This window comes from Poecilia reticulata, chromosome 9 (assembly GCF_904066995.2).
Source record: "Poecilia reticulata chromosome 9, P_reticulata-male-v2, whole genome shotgun sequence".
Lineage (NCBI taxonomy): Eukaryota > Metazoa > Chordata > Actinopteri > Cyprinodontiformes > Poeciliidae > Poecilia > Poecilia reticulata.
The window spans coordinates 19,205,361-19,225,872 of record NC_088838.1 but is presented as its reverse complement, the minus strand read 5'-3'; the positions used below and the strand labels follow the sequence as shown (position 1 = coordinate 19,225,872).

The 20,512-nt window shown below is 37.9% G+C and overlaps 1 protein-coding gene across 4 annotated transcripts in view; it reads left to right on the top strand.

The window, feature by feature from the left end:
• The window catches only part of mlxip (MLX interacting protein), a 21,807-nt gene extending 1,838 nt beyond the window's left edge, over positions 1–19,969 (top strand). The window contains exons 2-18 of one of the 4 annotated variants that reach the window (XM_008418553.3): positions 2,362–2,468; positions 2,616–2,701; positions 2,778–2,867; positions 2,990–3,031; positions 5,343–5,583; positions 5,679–5,774; positions 5,942–6,036; positions 7,750–7,954; positions 8,054–8,278; positions 9,193–9,278; positions 9,436–9,541; positions 10,069–10,184; positions 10,290–10,388; positions 10,504–10,631; positions 11,488–11,611; positions 14,780–14,909; positions 17,391–19,969. In XM_008418553.3, the coding sequence (XP_008416775.2) occupies positions 2,362–2,468; positions 2,616–2,701; positions 2,778–2,867; positions 2,990–3,031; positions 5,343–5,583; positions 5,679–5,774; positions 5,942–6,036; positions 7,750–7,954; positions 8,054–8,278; positions 9,193–9,278; positions 9,436–9,541; positions 10,069–10,184; positions 10,290–10,388; positions 10,504–10,631; positions 11,488–11,611; positions 14,780–14,909; positions 17,391–17,497 (2,083 nt within the window). In that variant the 3' untranslated portion in view covers positions 17,498–19,969. Of the gene's footprint in view, positions 1–2,361; positions 2,469–2,615; positions 2,702–2,777; positions 2,868–2,989; positions 3,032–5,342; positions 5,584–5,678; positions 5,775–5,941; positions 6,037–7,749; positions 8,279–9,192; positions 9,279–9,435; positions 9,542–10,068; positions 10,185–10,289; positions 10,389–10,503; positions 10,632–11,487; positions 11,612–14,779; positions 14,910–17,390 lie in introns of all 4 variants that reach the window. The other 3 variants (XM_008418550.3, XM_008418549.3, XM_008418548.3) reach the window with 3 other exon arrangements.
• Positions 19,970–20,512: the final 543 nt, after the last annotated feature.

Sequence of the window (20,512 nt, the reverse complement as noted above, 5' to 3'; positions counted from 1 at the left end):
CTTATTAAATGTATTTTAAGCTACAGGATTGGAACGAGAGAAGTTGTATTAAAGTTGAAAGATTGGATCCCAGTTATTCACTTACAAGAAAATGAAAACTTACAGAGTGAGCTGTTAGCTAATCAGCAAAAAGGATATCCAAAGCTCTGTTGACGTTTCTATAACATCAGACACATTATATTATGTAATTAACATTATTACTAACAAACATCAGGCTAACAGATCAATCTGATCCACACATTTGTGGAGTTAATTTAACTTGAAAGTCTTTTTGAACTCATCCGAATAAAGTGGGAGCTTATAAAACTCAGCTTTTCATAAAAAGAGACTTCAACCCATAATGGCTGCTGGCGGACCGCTTGCCCTTTTAATAGGTAACGCACTGTGCTTTGTGTGTGTGTGAGTGACTACTCCATATATTGTGTTCATTGCATGAGTCAATTTATAATGCGGTGACCTCAGATGGCTGAATCAGCTCTAAAAGCGATAAAAATAAACTACAGTGGTAAAATTTCTGTTAAAACGGAGCAATATAAAAAACACTCTCAAAATTCAAAAAATGGAAAAAAAAATCTTCCCAACAACAAAAACGATTTGAGAGGATGAGGATGTTGGAAATGGTAAGGAAACAGAAGAGAAATATAAGAAAAGCTTTTCATAAACACAAACTTATTTTAAGAAAAAACTAAATACACAAACATAAATACAAAATGGAAATAAGGATACGGATTCAGTCTAATGCTTGTTAAATGGGCAAATAACTAAAATAGAAATAAAATATGAAAACGTAGATAAAAATGTACATGCTAATGTTGCTTAAAATAATAAAATATAAGCGGATCATACTTGCTAAAAATGTTAATGACTAAAACATAACATCAAAATCAATTTTAAGCAATATTTTCACATAATTCTGTCTGCAACAGTAAACATAGAAATAAAACAATAAAGATATAAAGAGCAAAGTTCAGCCAAAAGCCAGACTGAATAGATCTTTAGTTCAAGTTTAAACGTATCTAAACTCTTAGCTGTCTTTATGTCTACCAGAAAGCCAAGTGAGGAAATTACGCCTGTTATGTAGTGGGAACATTCATATAGCTATAATAATAATCAATATTATTATTTCCTCCGGAGTTAAAGAAAATGTTTTGTTATAAATAAAAGCAATAAGAGCATGTTTACATGTTTTAAATACTTTTGTAAACACCCCAGTAGAATCTCATAAAAGCCGTCGTTTGTATTTTAGTAGCAAAATACTGTCATTCTTATAGTCAGTGAACAAGATTAAGTGTTTTAGCTGCATTCCCAGCATTGGAAATAAAAATTTAGCTGCTGATTATGTTCGCAGGTAGTAAGATTAAAAAAAAGAAAAACCCATAAGGCTCACATTACCCATGGTTCTCTATTTACAGTTGCAGCGTCGCAGCCAGCTGCTCAGAGGATTCCCTCCGACTTCACTCTAAATTAGCCTCACTGGAACAACTATTAATAGAGCGGTTACTGTTTAGTTGTTGTTACCAGTAAGCTCAATATTATGAGCAACATTTTCTCACAGCAACAGCGCCATTAAATTGACAAACTCTGCTCTCCTCTCTCCGTCAGTGTGTCCATGTCCACTTTCCTTCTGCTGTTAAAAAACAGCGATATGCAGTATGCTTGTTCAGCAAATTCTTTAGGAAAATCTGAAGAAGAAAAAAAAGAGGTTTAAAGGAAGGACAGATGGATAATAAAAACGTGGGGAAACACGGAACAGGAAGAATGAAAACAAATCAATCTTTGTATTATGATTAAAAACACTCGCTACTGCTGTTTAAATAATAAATGTGACCTTGTTCTACTTCTCAGAGCTTAAGACTCTGAGTTGTTCAAGTTTCAGTCTTTTTGTTGCTTAATGTCCTCTGGTAATGAGCAGTCTGTCCACAGCCTGTAATTTTAGCATTTCTCACTTATCTCGGATTTAGTAACCACATCGGTGTGGCTGGTGAGCTTAGATACAGTCTTTGTTTCTGAGGGTGCAGCAGAACTTGTCTGTCTGTTATCAGGTACAAACCTTCCATTCATTAGATTGCTGTTGTGATCAAATAAAAGTGTAATTCATTTAGACAGGAGTTAGGTTTCAGATTAAAATTTGTTAGGAAACCGTGCATATTCTTTCTACCACTTCATAATTATGCTTTACTCTGTGTTTTGGTCATATAAAGTAAATAAAAATGCCCAAAATATATATTTGTAGTTTGTGATCCAGGGAACAGTAATATTCCCTGCAACTCCTCCATTTTGTGTCTGTTTGTGCTGTTAGTTTGATGAAAGTAGATCACTTTAGTGACTGGTCCACTGTTAATCTTTTTGTTTTGTTTTCAGCGGTAAGTTGGTGTCTCCTAAATGGAAGAACTTTAAAGGTCTAAAGCTGCTGTGGAGAGACAAGATCCGGCTGAACAACGCCATATGGAGAGCCTGGTACATGCAGTGTAAGAGCTTCACCTTCCAGTCTAACTGTACTTAATTAAAAAAAAGGTCATTTGACAAGATAAACACTTTCTTAACCTATGCCTATATTTCAGATTTTTTTCTTCTATTTTGAATTGAGAGTGAATTGTTTTGTTGTCTTCCCTCAGATGTGGAAAAAAGGGGGAATCCCGTTTGTCACTTTGTAACCCCACTAGATGGAAATATAGATTTGGACGTCCATCGCCCTGCAGAGGTAGGGACGGAGTATTCTGTGCAACTCTGTGTTTGTTGCCGACTTTAACTTCCTGTTTGTCTCCTTTCTTCAACAGGCTATTGCTTCAGACGGGAAAAACTGGAAAAGAAGAATTGAAATTGTGATAAGAGAATATCACAAATGGAGAACATACTTCAAAAAAAGGGTATTGCTGTTTTGTAAAATGATGCGGTGCTTCAATAATTAAGGACATTTTGTAGATATTTCAATCTCTTTCTTTTGGTTGGTATTAAAATATTATTCAATGTTGCTTCCGCTGTCCCGCAGCTACAGAAACACAAAGATGATGACCTTTCCAGCTTACTTAAGGTATGGAAATGATGGCAATTCATAATTTATAATTTCATGATTCAGACACTCTGGAAACATATTGAATTTGGTTAGAGTACATAATTTAAGCCTTAATAAATATGACAAAAATAACATCTTGAGTTTCCAGATTTTATATTTTATGCTGTTATCTAAAAGCTATAAATTAAACATTTTGAACAACCAATCAAATTTTATTTGTAAAGCACCTTTCAGCAACAAGGCATTTCAAAGTGCTTTACATCATAAAAAAACAAAATTACAAAGTCATAGAACACAGTCACCAGCCTTACGTTTTGCACATCAGATTATTGATTAACGTTTCATGATTAGGTTTCAAAGTAACTCTAAACAGCTGAGTTTTTAGTCTAGATTTAAAGGTGTTTGAAAACACTTGCTGAAAGAAATCGTACATATTTGAGTGTTTGTAGTAAAAGACACTGAAAAGAAGTTCTGTTTTGAATTGGGATTTTTATGTGGCTACTCTCTGAAATCACATGGCGTTAAATGTTTTTCTTTTGAACATTAAGTTTCTGCTGTTGTTTCAAGCTCTGTGTTTATACTCTGTGCTCAGATGTGAATGCACAGCTTGAGTGCTCATTTCCTGTGTATAGATGAATGTGATCTTGATTACTTATGCATAAGAAGTGCAACCAGTCTGATCTAGACATGGGCCAGTTTGAGGTTTTTATGGTGTGAAGATACAGTTCATACAGGGACACACAGATGGCCTCAAACAGCTCAAATTTACTGACACGTTGGTCCTGCAGTTCAAAAATATTAAGTTTTAAAGTCAGTGTGATAAACAACACCAACAAATGTAAATACTGCAGTACACACTGCTGTTGCAGTGTCCTGGATTCACAGTATTAATAAAAAAATTTAAAGCAAGAATGATTGGCATGATTTTAGCATAACTACCTTCATTAAAATCTAAAAAGCAATAGTTAATTGTGACTCCTGCTAAAGTGATGCTGCATATTGATTTACTGTGGTTACCATTATCAGATTCACACATAGATCTGCTTCAGCTAACATTATTTTTGACAAATCAATGAATAAGTTGTACTTTAGTCAAAAATAGTGACATAAAATGTTAATTAAAACATTGAATTTGCCATTTTAAAACTACCCTGTTAATTTGGTGGATTTTAAGTAGGCAAGTATTTTCTATAATATTTTATTTACTGTAGTCTGCTGCTTGATAGACAGTACCTCTCCAGCCACTAAACATAACTGGATTAAAAAGAAAAAGATAGATTATTAGTCATTTCTTCTTTTTATAAATGAGAGATGTGTTGGAGTGAGTGTGTTGAAACTATTAAGGGAGCAGCAGAACAGAGCAACTCTCCTCCAAACAGCCTGAAAAAAAATTATTAAACCTTTAAAAAGACTTTAAACAATGTGATGGGAATTTTTGTGGTTTTCAAATATTGCTTTTTTCAAAGTTTTGTATGACTTCACACAAGTAACTGGCCTATTTTCCTCCCCAACATCATCATTTTGACTGAAGGAGTCAGGCAGTTGGACCAATTTGACGTCATTTACCCAGAATGCATTGCAGTGTGAACAACATGGCGATAATATTTTATTAAAATTTATAAAAGCTAAATAACCTACAGTATTGTTACTGTATTGTTTTTACATCTAAGATAAATATTTCCCAAATAAATTCTATTGTAGAAAATAATTGTGGATATTTGCTACAAATATCCACAATATTTGTAGATATCGTGGATATTCACAAATATCACAGTAGTGCTTGTAAAATTATTACACTCACTACTGTGTGCAGCAATAAATATTTCCAGACAATCGTTAAACACCGATTGAAGATGGCCTTAGACACATCTTCTCGACTTAATATCAATAATATTTTCTATATTATTCATTTAAAAAGTTAAATATTTCATATCCTGAGGCAGCAAAAGTCCTAAACTCCTATAGACTCATTATGTACTGATACCCTTCAGAGTTCTTCTTAATGTACTGCAGCATTTACATTTGTTGGTGTTTGTCACACCGACTTTAAAACTTAATGTTTTTGAACTGCAGGACCAACGTGTCGGTAAATTTGAGCTATTTTGAGGTCATAACATCTGAAGACCTTCACATAGCCTCACATCAGTAACTGGCTCATGCCTGATCTGATCACTTCCTGGTGATAAACACTTAAATAGCTTAAAGTTTTGCACAGGAAATGCTAGTTTAAGATTGATGCATGCGTTGAGATTATTCCACTCCTTGATGGCTGTGCTGCATGCTTGTGTGACATTAACTGGCTTGGTGGTTGCATTTTGAATATTCAAAGGTGCCAGAGGAGCAGTTATCGCTGTTTGGGGAAGTCTTTCCAGACATGCTCCGTACTTCCTTTTATCAGGATGAAGAGGCTGCCGTGCGTCGAATGAGTCGCAGGCATATGGAAACGCCTGCGCCCATGGAGATGGACACCCTCTTTGACATGGACATTCTGATGTCCGAGTTCTCAGACACGTTGTTTTCCACACTGACCTCACACCAGCCTTTGGGCTTGCCCAATCCAAGGGAAATTGGTGAGAATTTGGATATTACTTGCATTTAGGTTTGTGGATCCATTTTTCCAGAATGTAAATTTCAAATCAATCCCACTTTCCTCTAACGCCGGCAGCTCATGCAGGGAATGCAGACATGATCCAACCTGGACTTATCCCCTTACAGCCCAACCTGGACTTCATGGACTCCTTCGATCCACTGCAAGGTTGCGGTACAGTTCCATCCTCCTCAGCAGCACCTCTAAACTAATAGAGCACAAAGGACAGGGCACAAGCGTACACATGTTCTAGTAACACTGCAGTAGTAGTCAGCTTAGCCTAACATAAAGCCTAGTGTGGTTTTACTAACCTCCAGCTAACATAGAGCCTCTTGTTCCAGACTTATTTCACAGCCTCCGTCAGCCTGTCCTTCCCTCTGTTTCCCCCACTGCAACATCTGTCACCCCTCAACCCAGCAGCAGCTCCCAATCTCAGGTAAACATCAACCCAAGGCTCCTTCCCTAACTCTCTCCAAAACAACAAGTTTTTTGCTTTGGAAATTTTTCTTAACTAGAATTTATGGTCATTTTCTTTCTTTCGTGTAGCTACACATAAAATTAGTTTAACAGAATAACATTACTAAACTTGGTTTACCACATGTTTTACACATGACAGGTTAAACTGATCAACAATCAGGTAGTTCAAGATGTTAACACTCATTGAAAATGTGTGAATTTATTTCAGATAAATAAATTGGGATAAAATCATATTTCACTCTTTTCACACCTTAGTCCTAATAGTAGCTCATATTGCCCTCACATAAATGGTCTGTCTCTTTCTTTATTCACCATTAATTTGTCTGTATTTAGGTGTCGACTCAATGAGATGAGGGGAAATAATACAAGGTTTTAAAAACATTACTGAAAGATAACGCAGCTCAACTGAGCCAGTATTTTGCAGAATCGCCTTTCTATGCAAACGTATTGCAAGCGTCATTAAAAAACTGAAGACTTTGTCCATTTTTCTTTGCAAAATATAACTGAACTTGAGTCCGATTGAATGGGGGAAAAGTCTGTGATGAAACTTTTATGTTTTGTTAAGTCTGGACTTTGACTGGGACTTTGATCTAAATCTTTCCATCATAACTTCAGCTTTATAAATGATCTATAATATTGTTTGTTTGTATTTGCCTGTTGGCTCTAACCCACACTCCTCTGTGATATTTTGAAATGCTGGCATACTTTTTAAAAACCAACATGTTTTTTTTCATTAGTAATAATTTTCTCAGACCTTCTCAGCCCGACCTCTGAAGTAAGCTGGTTTTGCTGGATTTTATTCAGGAGTATTAGGAAACTTTTTTTTGTTTGTTCATTTTTAAAACTTTTTGAAAATCATGCATCATTTTTTGCTTATTTCATCACAGTCCACTACATTTTGTCAGTTTATCTTTAAATCCTCATTAAACATAGTGGAGTTTGTGGATTGTTATGCAACAAAGTATGAATACTTTTGTAGGTCTCTGACTGTAGCAGCTCATATTTTCCAATCTACATTGGTTTGTCTGACTCCAGTCCTCAAGATCTACTGTCCTGCAACATTTAGATGGGTATCTGCTTCAGCACAGCTGAATCTAACGAATGGTTTGTTATCAGGCCTCTGCAGAGCTGAATGGTTCAGGTGTGCAGCAGCAGAGAGATCTGATAGTAGTTCTCGAGGAATGAAGCTGAGCAACCCTGAACCACATCGATCCCGTCTACATGTCAAAAAGATGTTTTCATGAGAATAATTTCAGCTTGATCTTTTTCTCACACAGCATTTTTTTTGTTCAAAGTCAGATCTAATTGAGATCTGTTTGAAATCGACCAAATTCTGTCATTAATATATATTTTACACATTTATATTCGAAGATATTTTCTGTTTTATAATTCGCTATTTAGGGAGTTTAAAATTAACATGATTAACTCTTTTAGCTGCTTCAGATTAATTTAAACTCTTACTGATTGTCCCACAGATGCTCTTCTATATGACTTTGCATTGATACATTTTAAGAGTTGCATAAATGAAGAAAAACTAAACTTTAGTCATGTGTACCAGCAGAGGACGGAACGTTTCCAGCTAACATTAACTTTAAAGGATCTTGGTCAAATTTTTAAGGATATTGTGCCTAAAGGAAGATCTAAGTCTGTTTCCTTCTGTTATCTTTGCCAGGCCCCTTTAATGTCGTCTTTGCAGCTTTCACCCAACCAGATTACGCCTGCATGCTCGCTGTCCATCCACAGCCAGACCAGTCGGACAGATGGCGGCAGCGGCGGAGGAGCCTACGTACAGACCTACATGCCTCTGTTCGCTGGGCAGGTGGTCTCCAGCAGTCAGTCTGCAGCTTCCCTCAACCCTCTGGTACCCTGCCTCCCGGGTCAGAACTTACCCTCCGCACCAGCCATGATTTCCTCACCTTTAAACAGCGGCTCAGTGCTGGATGAAACTGTAGCCCCCTCTGTCATAACGCACACAGCTCCCTCCCCCGTCACCCCGAGCAACACAGCCAGTACCGTCAGCCACGTCTCGGCTCCTCCATCCCAACTCCAGCTCCTCGCGCCGCTGCCTGCCACGCCCATCCAGCATCCTCAGGCCTTCGCTCTGCCTCGCCCCTTCCAGTCCAACAGCTCCGGCAAAGTCCGTCCTGTGCCGAGGATCGCACCGGCAAACGCACTCCCTTCTTCCCAGTTCATCCTCCCAGGTCTGTGGTCCGCCAGCAAATTCCTGCATGATGATCCTGTGATTTCTTATCAGAGAGTAGAAATGTGTCACTTTAATTGCACGTGATTACAAAAAAATGTTTTGGGGGAGGGAAGTTGTCTATGTTTTTTTTCAACTGAATTAGGATTATTTTTGCGCCGCTGAATTAAAAAATGACATCCATTTTTCTCAGTCAGCTCAGGTTTTTATTCTGATTTGATTTAGAGAAATCAGATCTTCTGAGCAAATTGGTGACATTTTTGTGACATTAACAGTTCCTTTTTGTTAAAATTTCTCATCCAAAAAAGGTTTTAGGAGGAAAAAAAATGTTTTCTAATATAGTGTATTAATTAAATGTTACCAACTTGGATTTCTGTAAATTGAATAATAAACACCAATAAGGGTAAATACATGTAAATTGAACATTACGTCTTCATTGTGCAAAATTCTCATGTCTTTTCTGCCCTGATGGAGTCTCTCCTCCTGATCGTCATTCATTGATCCCAGATTATCAGGAAACTGATCCAAATGTGAAAACAAGTCATGCATTTTGATGCTCATGTTGCATCCATAGTTCAGAAAGTTGACCTGATTGAGCAAAACCAATGTGATTGTTGGGTTCAGCGCATTAAAATTACCCTAAAACAGTTGAAAAACCCTCAGACTCAGACTGTCTACCAATGTTAAATTATTGGCTCTTTGTCAATTGACTTGATTCACCTCGATAAGAATGTCAAACATTTACAGGGTAATTTGAACTTAAAACAAAAAACACTAATTTATCTACATTTTAGATGTTCACTCAGAAACTTGACCATTTTTGTTTCATTATTTTATTTGCCAGTAAAAATCCATCCGTCTACTTCATCTATTATTTATTTTCTCCTAAATATGAATGCACACATGTCCTTTCAGCCCCTTTTCCAGGTCATGCTAATGCTGTGATTGTTACATCTCCGCCCTCCACCGGTGTGGTTATCCCCTCTTCCCACCTTGGAGCGGTATGGTTTTACTTTGTTGTACCAGATCAAATACAAAATAACACAGTGACAATATTTGGATTTTCTGGTTATGAAAAGAATAACGCTTTACTAAGTAAACATCTATGTTGGTCATTTTGGGTTTAAGTCTCATTTAAGCTGTTATTTTCCATGTCAGAGCCCTGGGTTTCAGGTTCTGCCTCATAACCAGAAGTCGCAGCAACCTGCCGTCCCTGAAGACAAGTCTTGCTTCAGGAAGAACCAGAAAGAGCCGTCAAGTGTCGGTGAGATTTCTCTATCTGAAGAAACTTTCTTTGAGACTCTAAACTGCGTGTGGAAGAAGGTTTTCCAGTTAGAAGAGAACAAAATATGACTTTTTGGCTTGCATGTGAAAAACAAACACACCATCTCCAAGGTGAGACATGATGGTGAAAGGGTCATGCCTTTTCAAAGCAGGCACAGGAAAGCTAGTCGGAGTTGACAGTGTGATGATAAGAGAATGTTTTGGAAGAAAACCTAGTAGAGGCAGCAGAAGAGTTGAGGCAGAGGTCTTTCTTCAGAGACCCAAAATTCTTGATCTTGTAGCCATAACAGAAAGTGTTTCTGCACATATTGACTCAGGTGGGGGCAAATTTGTAAGAAGATTTTAAAATTCATTAATTTTCCCTTCAACAGTGCACTACATTGGATCAAAAAATCCCAGTAAACGCATCGTTTGTTGTAGTAACATTCAAAAAGATAAAAAGCTTCACAGAGGATGAAAACTTTTGCAAATGACTTCATTCTAAATAGCTCATGTTTCTCTTTGCAGGTCATAGTCAGACCGGATCCAGTCAAGGGTCACCTTGTGGTTTAGATCAGGTTCCCAGTCCTCAATCTATAATCGGCGGCAGCAGCAAACCTCTGGTAAAGAGTGAGCACAATCAGGTTTGTATCTGTGTTTGGGTTTTATCACAGAAGAAAAATGAATAATCCCTAGTTTCTGTTTGTCCCTTTAACGCATGCTGTTATCTCTAATAACTTGCGTAACAGAGCCGTCACATATCTGCTGAACAAAAGAGACGATCAAATATCAACATTGGCTTTAAGACACTCGGCGACCTTGTTCCCACTCTGAAGTCACAATCGAACGCAAGTTTGGAATCTTTTCTTCTCAAAAAAAACCCCAAAAAACCCTCTGTAGCCGATTATTAACGTGCCTCCTAATGTTCACCTACCACCGTGTTTCTTCACTGCTTGCCTCTAGATTACAAATGCAGTCACTCTACAGAAGACAGTGGAGCACATTGGGAAGCTCCAGCAGGAGCGGCAGCAGCTGCAGGACGAGGTCAAGAGGCTACGAGAGGAATTAGAGGAGCTCAATGCTTCCATTAGGTCTGTCAGAATTACACATTTGCTGACATTTTGTGATGATTTAACTCTTAAAAACAATAATTAGTGATATGCTGAGTTGGTGGGAGAACTTGGGTTTTATAATAAACTATGCAAATTTAAAACAAGGTATTGCATTTACAACTGGGAGCATCTGATTAGCCTCTCAAAAGCTCAAATATTACCTCAACTATGACCCACAGCAACTCTTTGAAGATACTTGGACAATACGTGATGCAACATTTATTCTCCCATTGGGATGAGAAACGCTCTTAATTCTTTATTTATTTATTTTACATTTTCCATAAAACATCTCATAAGAAAGTGTATCGTTTTGCATATGTTTTGTTTTTCTATTATTAACTAAAAAAAACTGATAAAATCGTAGAATTAAGCACTTCATCCACAATTAAAAGACCTCATAATGTCATTGATATAAACTTTAAGTCAAGGTTATTTGGGTGTTTTCTGCCGTTTTGAGCTCAGAAAGAGGACACACAATAATTTGATAATAAATGACTTCACCAAAACATTTTTCAATAACACTGCAAAAAATGGCCAAAAATATGGAAATTCAGCCAGGGTATGTAAACTTATGACCACAGCTGTAAATAGAAACCTTGAGGCTGGAGTCATGGAAGAAGTTCATAATTTGTGTTTCTGAGCAGAGAAGTTATCAGCTTAAAAACCTCCACATAGTCTCTAGTTTCCCTTTAATGACCTTTTGCATCTCTGGTGCTTCGTCTGTCTTAATTCAAACGCATTACAAGCATTCAAAACACTAAACTCGAACAACAATGTTCACTCTTCTTCACTGAAGTCATGCTTGACAAACGAGCTCCCTGCGTCTCTCCCACAGCTTGTGTCAGGAGCAGCTTCCTGCGACGGGCGTGCCGATGAGGAAGAACCGCTCTGACCTCATGCAGGACAAGTTCAATGAATATGTGAAGAACCGCACTCTGCTGAACTGGAAGTTCTGGATTGTATCCTTCAGAAGAAAACATGCCCAACTTTTTAATAGTTAAAGGAGTATTGTGTTTTTACCGATGTGGAAAATTGTTCCGATCCTGTTTTATGAACAAAGACGTAGACAGAAGGATCTGTTCCAGCGGGTTCAAGCAGAAAGCTCACCTCTGCTGCGCTTCATTACAAATGGAAAATAGGATGCTGCCGGTACATAAGATTATTTCAGTAAAGAATGTCATGAATGTTGTGTGGGAGCCGGTGAGACATGATGTTCTTGCACTGAGTCATTTCGTAAGTGACTCAGTTTGTCCCTCATGGGTAATTCTGTAGCCACAGTAGATCTTCACAGTGAAACATCTTCTGAAAAGCAGATTGCAGGGACAGATAGTGAGTCGGGGTATTTGCAGTGTTCCCAGTTGCATCATACATTTTTGCGTAGGAAATGTGCAACATTATTTTAGAGCTTTCTGAACAGACTGGGTATTTTTTGATTTTCTGAATGACCCTTCAGGGAGTCAGCATAATGTCAAACTTTAGGCAACTCAGATCGGATGGACCACCAGGTCAATAGGTCTCTGCTCTTTTCTTTTTAAATTCCCTTCTTTGTTTTGTTTTGTCTGACTTCACTTTAGACGCCATTTTATGCCCATTCAAGAGAAGTCTTTTCATTCCCCTCCGTTCCAAGAAATTTGCCTTGGACAGAGGATTTACACTCTGCAGGCATATTGCACTCCTAATAAAGACAATGTACATAGATTAATAAAAACATTATTTAAAGAATCACTTATTCATTTACAACACATTGGAGCCAACACATGCTCCTCCAGCCTCTACACATATTATTGTAGAACTACTTATCCAGATAGTTTTCTTCTGGACATGCTCATCTCGGTGTCTGGTGATACATTTAACTTATTCAGAAAGGAATGAAAGCTTGTAGAGAAAATCTCTCTACCTTCATATCCGAATGCAGAACATGAACGGGATCTGTTAAAACACCGGCCTCTAGGGGAGCTGTTGTACCCATAATCTGACCTGCTGTCTTAATCACAGCTAAAATCTGAGCTTTTGATTTTGCAGTTAAGATATCCAAACAACATTCAGTGCCATACATTTTAAAATGGACTCAGTTGCCTCTCTGTAAAACATCAATACAGTATCTGTACAAACACCAAATATCCGGAGTCTGATCAGAGCACAAACGCTGTTAACTAGTGTTTACCCCCGAAGTCATTACCACACCAGATCTCACACACACACCCAATGCACAGTTGTGGGTCTTTCCAGTAGCATTTGACAATTTTACAACATATTAATTTGTCTGAAAGTGAATAGTCATTAGAATAAATAAAAAAGTGAACTGATTCAGAGTTGATTCATGCTGCTTAATGATGCCATAAATCAGACATTGTGCAGTAAAACCTCTTGGTTTCTACCTTGTCGCCTCCAGTGAAGCGCCACATCTATTTATTCTTCATAAACTCATCAGTGAAGTCTTTTTCTGACAAATCAAGATGAATCGATTATTGGAATAATCAACTTAGCAATCGATTAATCGTTAACTGGCTGATCGTTAAAGACTGAAAAAGAACAAAGGTCAGAGCAGTAAATAAGCCAAAACTGTGCAAAAATATATACATTTTGCATTTAAGATATAAAAACCGCCTTTCTCTGTGCATATGTTCTACCCAGAAAATGTCATGTGGCATAGTTTTCATCCAGTTCAAAATCTGAAAAGAAAAATCTCATATGAAGGTCCTTTTGCCAGCAGATCAGTATTTGTGTTCAGTGAAGCAGAAAAAGCTGAGCTTTAACATGTTGATATTGGAAGTATCTTTAACTGGATTAAACTGGTAGTAAAATATGTATTATTTAAAGAATGAATTTAGTTGTCTGCTGATTTGCATTTTCTTAAAATGTACAGTATTGTATAAAAAGCCTTCAGTGGTTTTTAATGACAAACCTGCAGAATGTGCCAAATGTTTTTGTCCGAGTCATCGATTAACAGTCTTGACTGGATCTGGCATTGTGTCGTTTTTTGGCTCCATAAAGAAGTTTTGTTTTAACTCTGTGGTTCGTTAAAGGCCCTCTAATGACGAACAGTACGTCCAGTGACGTCGCGTTGTGGTTTCTAATGTTTCTCAGGTTGAACCAGCATTGTTCAAGATGGTGGAAAAATACTTGAACCAAGTTCAACTTTCACTTTGTGCGGTATACATTAGTAATCAGTTGGAGAGAGACCAAAATCACCCAGTTTTCTCCTAATTATTTATAACTGATGATCTGCAAAGCAAAATACTAAAAAATTTAATAGATTTCTTTTTTCTGTTCATCATTAAATGCATCAAACTAAGACATTCCAGTTTATTTGGACTATAAAGTATCAACAACAACATGAACTTTGATACAGTTTGTTTGTTTGACACAATAAATAAATGGATGCACAAGGTTTCCCCCCAGAAAACCTGCCAAGTCCGGTGGTTGGGGCGCTGAGCAGCCATTCATCCAGCAGCCCGTTGTGTTTTTGAGTTCAAAAAATGCTTAAAGTTGACAGGAAATTTGAAAATATCACTTTATAATTATGTGTTATTGGAAGATTAATATCTGAACACCAACTATAAGGTCTTAAAAAAATATTTTTAAAAAAAATGTAAGTAAATCAGCAATGCTAAGCCTGGTGGGGCACAAGTAAAGCCTTGTGGCCCGCCAGGCTTATAATACACTGGGGATGCATAAATAAGGCAAATATTGTAATTTTTCTATTTTCTGTCTGATTGAACACTTCTACCTCTACCAAAGAACCTGCAGCTCCTTTCTGTTTACAGGGTTAGAAAATAAAACAAAGAAAAACAAATATTTCTATCGAAAGGGAAAAGCCACATTGATGCATCTTTCGTTTCAGGTTTTTCATCGTTTGCTAAAGGGGAAACGTCTCATTAGTGTTTCATTCCCTCGATTCTGCTGGACTAAGACATCTGGATAGGTGTTTATTTTCCATTCGCTCCTCAGTGTTTTCTGTTTTATTCTTTCTTTCTGATACTGACATACAAGCAGGCACTTTTGGAAAAGACTGAAAAGCTAAAATAAAAATGTGGGAGTTGCGGATGTTTTGTTAGACATTATGCGTTACGTTGTATGTTTGGTGTTGAATGATGCTGAATTGATCCTTGACTAGTGCGCCTCAGTTCAGCATCATCATCAAACCACTGTTTGAGTCGTTCAGTGGGATGGTTTCAACGACGAGCAGAGAAGAGCTCTGTCACACCACGCTGCAGTGGCTGGACAATCACTGCTCCCTTCCTGTCCTCAGACCCAGTAAGTGAAACATCTGTTTAAATTATGATTAGGTAATACTTCATTGGTTATGGATCGCCTGTAGTAATAATGAGTAATAACTTTATTAAAAAATAAAATAAAATTCTGATACCTCTTGAACTTTCTCCACATTTTGTCACGTTTTAGCCTCAAACTCGGATGTTATTTTATTGGGATTTTATATAGACTGACACAAAGTAGCACATCACTGTGCAGAAACTATGCATAGTTCGTTTTTTTGTTTTGTTGGGTTGTTTCTACAAATATAAACCTGAATGTTTTTGAGCATATGGAAGCTAATCAGCTATAGCTACATCACGTGATGGGTAACCCAGACAAGACGAACATTGATGAGGGAAGTAGCAAAGAGGCTCATGAAGGCTCTGGAGGATGGATTTCTTCAACAGGAAGTGGGTAGCTGGACCGAGGTTCAAGTTCCAGCAGGTCGACAACGCTAAACTTACAGCCAGAGTTGCATTAGAACGATGCAGAACGAAGCACATTCATGTTTTAGAGTGGCCTACTCAAAGTTCAGAGAGAGATCTTATTGAGAATCTTCATCCAGTCAATTTTGCAGGTTGGGCAAAAAGTTTCTGTCACATAAGTTCCCAATGAAATGATTTTTACTTTGTTTTGGTTGTAATGTGAGAAAATGTAGAACATTTACGTGGGTGTGATTACTTTTCTCAAGGCCGTTGTAAATTATCTGCTACAATAAGAAGCTTTAATACTCAAAATGGGTTTCCTTGTGGATTGGGTCAGACATGTTAAATGTTTTTGCTTCACAACAAAGCCTGACTTTATAAATTAAGAATTGTAACACGAGGACTATTAAAGGTTTCTGTCCCTCAGATTCACATTTTATGTTGCAACCTAATTAGCTTCTTAGTAGTTTGGTTTTTTTATGTTGATGTTTTCTTGATTTTTTTTTTTGTTTGTTTGTTTTGTTTGTTTTTGCCTTCTCAGATGTGTTGATTATTACATAGAAATTTTGTTAAGCAAAATAAATGCAGATCAGCACTTGTCATATTTTACATTACAGGTTGTGGAGTTTTGAGCCGTTGTGGAAAGCTTTAAATATCCCACTATGTGTCATCAGCCACATGAACTGGGTCAATAAATTTCAGCAAACTCATGATGATTGTTGTTTTGTTTTTTTAGTCCCAAAACAGTCTTTATTTTCAGTAGCTGAAAAGTGTGTTCACTTCGAACACTTCCTGATGCGTGTCTTCAAGAGATAAGCATTGGAAACTTTTATTGGCTTAGAGTGGCTCTAAGTTTTACTTTCTAAATCATTTTTGTGGTGTCGCATTGCATCTGTGTTGAGCGGTAGTGTTTTTGCTTTGATTAGTCATTTTAAACATACGGTGTTGGTGTATTAAAGTAAAGAGTCCTGTGACTGTATCGGTCCTCTCTGGGGAAACACTCAGCATTTCTGCTCATGTTCTGCAGTCACATTTCTTGCAGCCCACAGATTCAACGTGCAACCCGTTTGCTTTTCTCATTAATCAGTCGGGGGCGACTGTGGCTCTGCGGGTAGAGTAGTCGTCTTGCGATCGGAAGGTTGTAGGCTCAATTCCAGCTTCCTCCTACCACATGTCAATGTGCCCCTGGGCAAGGCACCTGACCCCAAATTGCCTACCGAGCTGCGTATCGGTGTATAAATGTGTGAGCGTTTGAGTGCAAATGGGTGAATGTGACTCTAGTGTAAAGTGCTTTGAGTGGTCAAAAATGATTGGATGAAGCACTATATAAGTTCAGTCCATTTACCATTAATTCTGTCTTCAGCTGAAGGAGGAAACTGTTTTCAGAAACCAAAAAGAAATTGTCTCGGCAAAGTTTTTCTTATTACGTCTGTGAGGCATTTTGCTCTACCGCATCAGTTTATTTATTATTATAGATTATTAGAAGTTTGTTTTCTATCTGAATTTTTTCTGATGAGTTCTTCACCTTTTTTGGTTAACAATGTGCAAAAAGCTTTAAAATAAGATCATTTAAATTCTACTGATGAAAAATCAAGGACTTTTTTCCACCACATTGCTTATGGTTCCCTACTGTGTTTCCAGTTGTTAATAATGCGTTGGACCGTTCTTAACTCAGTTTTTGTAGTTTCTTTTCATTTGTTTTCTATTGATTTATTCCTCTTTTAACCAAATTAATAACTCTTAATCAACCTGGATGTGTCTCTCCACGTAATTGTTTAGGAAATGCATCAGTTGGGGTTAAATAACTTTTTGCCAGGTGAAGAACAATCACTCATGCAGTAATGATCCTGATTAACTTAATAAACTAGAGTATGAATGAATGTTTTCTGTACGTGTTATTTGAATTCTTTAAAGTGCCAAATTGTTCTAAAAAAATGTCCTGCTGTGCGGTAATGATGAGGAGGATGTATTAAGTTAACGATGATTAATGTTAGAGCATTGATTTCAGGTTTTGTTTTAAAGAAACATTTTTCTTTTTCTTCTTTTCCCCTCTCAGTGGTGCTGAGTACACTCCGTCAGCTGTGCACTACAACGTCCATCCTGAGCGATCCCTCCCTGCTTCCTGCTGAAGCCCTTGAAGCTGCCGCTAGCAAAGATGAGTAGCCGACCTCTCAGGAGTGGACGCGACCCAAAAGCCATTTGAACATTTTTCAGCATCAAAACCGTTTTCCTGCAACATCCAGGAAGCTCGCCGTGTCTTCCAAAGACTCACAAGTTCCCAGATGAATCGGTGAAACAAGAACTGTAACATGGGACGGGATTACTGTTACGCCGAATGCAACGACTTTACATTTGGTCTGCTGCATAGTGCAGCAGACTGCCTGATGCAGTAGATGCCACCTTCACCTGCAGAGAATTGTTTAGATAATCTCTGCAATCACTTGCAGAGATTATGTAAACACTTTATTGGAAGCTGGTACTTGTGTTTCCATTGTACATCGTAGAAAGTTGTTTTCTAATGCAAAGACGCATATTAAGAAAGGGAAACGCTGAATGAATTTGCACCAGGAGGAAACTGTGATTTTTTTTTTTTTCCAGAGAAAGCTGGAGTTGTTTATTTTGCAGCCAATCATCAGTTTATGTTGGGCTGCAGAGATTTGAGTTTTCCATCGCTCATTGACTCAGGTGAATATCACGCTGCCAGTGATGTCTTGTGCTCGTCTGACAGTAGGCTTGGGCCGGTATCATAATCTGTAAAAAATATTATGGTTTCATCTTACCACCAAACACAAACTCGCCATCTTTACTCACAATGTGCAAAACAGGACAGCATCAGGTCTCCATACTGCTGCTATATCAATGCATTAACTACAGCAGTTATAGTAATATAATATTTTCACTGATTGCTGATTTGGAGTTAAGAAATTTAGAATGAACACCAATTTTGATCATAGTTTTCCATACATATATTCTACGTTTATTTTATGTACCTTCATAGTTACACAATTTATATCTTTTTGTGAGCAGAAATGCCTCCAAAGAGCTAAATGAGGGGAAATTACAGCAAGCCTGTTTTTATTTTTTGTTTTTTATAAGCAATCTGACCTGCAGTGTGCAGCAGCTAAAATAAGCTATGTCTTATTTTCTCCGTCCATTCTGAGCTTCTTCTTTTTCGGGCACGCGGCGTGTTTCTCCTGGGTTTGAGTTTCAAAACACAGCGGTCATGGAGCCATATTTACAGCCCTCATAGGGAGCTAAACCGACAGTCCGGCGCGGTACAGATTATGTGTACAGATTATATTTACATGCAGTATTACTCTGCTGAGTCTTTTCTTGATGCTGGTGTTCACTCAGGGCTGCTCTTCTGCAGAAGGTTTTTGTCCCTTTTTCTGAACAAATCAAGATCTTCATCCTTTTCTGCAGACATCTGCATTATGGGGTTGATTACTTTGTTTTAAGCTTTTTACCTTTATTTATAACAGATCAACAAAAGCCATATCAAGGAGGAGAGAAAGTCATCCGTAAGGTGCATCAAAGAGATTTGTCTGATTCACAGATTGAGAGTAAAACTCCAGACAGACGTATCTGACCTCCATCAGCCTTAAGGTCAAAGTGTCCTTACCTGTGGTCCCTGCAGCCTCACGTGTCTTTGCTTTTATTTGTTCCTCTTCGCTCCTCATGCAGATCTTGTGTTGTTTTGGGGGATTTATTTCTGCAGAACATTGTCGTTTACAGAAGCAAAAAAAAAAGCACCATCTGTGTTTGTTTGAATGTTCATGTTGATAGTGTAAAGTCTTTAAGTGGAGATTATGAATCTTATTAGAGATTCAGCTTTTCGACAGGGTGATTAACCTGTGAAAATGTAAAGAGAAAAAAAAACATTGGACGCAGTGATAGAGACTGCAACTATGCATCATGTGTAATGTACAGATCAAATATGAGAGGAGTTGGATTACACAAGTGGCAACAAGGGGAGCCTGTCAAGTCTTCCCTGACTGATCAGCTCACTGATCAAACCCCACATTTTATTATTTATTGTCATGAGAACATTACAATCAGCGGATTTTCAGCAAAGAACCTTTAAGAAATACTTTTAAAGATGCTGTTTGCAGTGGTTCGACCAGAGACTTGGTGAGATGCTGTGCCTTTAAGCTCATTTGCAATTGTACATTAAAAACTGTGCACATGGGAACTTTAAGCGATTACTTGTGAACTAAAATTGTTTACTGCCTCTTCAGATTATTCATCGCTCATCTGAATGCAGTAGCTGCCAGTTGTAATCTCCTGTTTGCAACAAGTTTCTCCTTCAAACTCTGCTGCGTGTGTGTGTGTGTGTGTGTGTGTGTGTGTGTGTGTGTGTGTGTGTGTGTGATCTTCAGTTGTTTTAACCTTATTCTGACAGAAAGGCAAGTTTCCAGGTTCATTCAGGTTCATTTGTCCTTTTCTTGTACAGTATGTCGCTGCAGAAGGGATCTGCATATTGGTTCCTCCCGTTTGTGATATTTTGTCTGTTTGTGATATTTTGTTCATATGAGAAATATGCATCATATGAGAAATGTTCAAGTTCACCAGGGTTGACACGCGCAACTCGTTGTAAAATCCCTTTGCATCACAATAAATACAAGTAAAAATCAACTTCTGGCTTTTATTTTCAATAAATAGCATTTGTTTTTAAATAAATATTAATTGTTTAGTGCATTAGAATCATAAAAATAAAAAACAGCAACACACATCTACATTCAAAAACAAAAATCCAACAACCTTAAGACTTTATCAGAGAGTCGACTTGCTAGGTCTCTCTTCTAACACAAGATCCAGGAAACACTTGGCAAACTTGAAAGCAGCGTGGTTGTTTTTAAATACGGGGAGGCTGCAGCTCTGAGGGGTCGTGGGGTTGCTCAGTAGCTCCTCCACGTTTTTAATGAACTGGCTGGCATTCGTCAGCCTTTCCGACACCTCGGGGGTCCACTTTGAGAGCTCCTGCACGTAGCAGCGGACAGTGGAGAGGCTGTGGGCCGAAAGCGGCTGCTGCTTCAGCCCTACGTGCTCCGGGACGTTCAGGTTCGGGCAGGAAAAGTCGGGAAGCGGCTCATCCTGCGGGTCAAAGAGAGTCAGAGAGTATTTAGATATTACAGCCTGTGTGTTTCAGAGCCAAAAGCTATCATGCCACACTGCACT